Below are 1,079 nucleotides of genomic sequence, written 5' to 3'. Positions count from 1 at the left end.
CATAAGATGGTACCATTGGTTTGACCTTGAAGAATTATTTGAAAGTCACATGAAAGTCACCTCAATTTTTAAAAATGGCATCCCCTATTTTTATTACATATTCTTGTAGTTGACCTCGAGAGCTTTCCAAAACACTATAATCAAATGTTTCTTTATTGAATACTTTTCGAGTTATAAAGCTCCAAAATTGCAACTTTGGAGCTTTATAACTCGAAAAGTATTCAATGAAGAAACATTTGATTATAATGTTTTGGAAAGCTCTCGAGGTCAGCTATAAGAATATGTAATAAAAAATAGGGAATGCCATTTAAAAAAATTGAGGTGACTTTCATGTGACTTTCAAATAATTCTTCAAGGTCAAACCAATGGTACCATCTTATGGTCCCTCCGAAACTAAACAACTTTTGTCTGAAAAATTTTTCTCTCCCGGGCTTGATTTTCGAGATGTTCGACTGGATGGATTAAAATGGTCCACCTTGTATATCCGGACATCCAGAATATGACCTTTGGAGAATATGACATTCCGAGGACGTCCGAAACACGGGGACATAAATAGGACATTTGAGGACACAAATCGGACGTCCGAAGGACGTCCACGTGTTGTGTGGGCTTATATAACGACAATCAAGGAGCGGGGAAGTTAGCCATGAACCCGGTGTTTTATGCTCGCTTGAAATACACATAGACATCAAGCGTCATTTCATCTGAGAAACCCTACCATAAAATTAAGTATGATTAATTAAGATTTAATAAAAATTAGCTAAAAGAGCAATAAATAATTATAAAAATAATTGCTTAATGTTATATAAAATAATTAGTTGAGATAATTATTATTCTTAAAACTTATTATAATAATAAATAATAAATGTTAAAAATTATTATTAGTTTAAAAAATTATATAAAAAACATTGTAATACAAAATAAAATAAAGAGTAACTCCAAAAATGCCCTGTATTCTCGCCCTCGATTCCGGACTTTTGATGATAAAAGATAGTAAACCATGAGATACTAATTCTCTGAAACTTTCAAATGGAGCATAGTCTTTGTTGGCAAGTTATGAGATCAGAAGAGCACACGTC

At 32.4% G+C, this 1,079-nt stretch overlaps 1 protein-coding gene across 1 annotated transcript in view; it reads left to right on the top strand.

Moving 5' to 3' along the window:
* Positions 1-515: 515 nt before the first annotated feature.
* LOC105449084 (putative fatty acyl-CoA reductase CG5065) overlaps positions 516-1,079 on the top strand; it is a 3,894-nt gene continuing 3,330 nt past the window's right edge. Inside the window, exon 1 of the mRNA XM_011688080.1 lies at positions 516-639. Within this exon, the coding sequence (XP_011686382.1) occupies positions 516-639 (124 nt within the window). The remainder of the gene's footprint in view (positions 640-1,079) is intronic.

This window comes from Wasmannia auropunctata, unplaced genomic scaffold (assembly GCF_000956235.1).
Source record: "Wasmannia auropunctata unplaced genomic scaffold, wasmannia.A_1.0 LD336078.1, whole genome shotgun sequence".
Lineage (NCBI taxonomy): Eukaryota > Metazoa > Arthropoda > Insecta > Hymenoptera > Formicidae > Wasmannia > Wasmannia auropunctata.
Note: the sequence above shows the minus strand (reverse complement) of the source record. Positions and strands in the feature narration are given on the sequence as shown.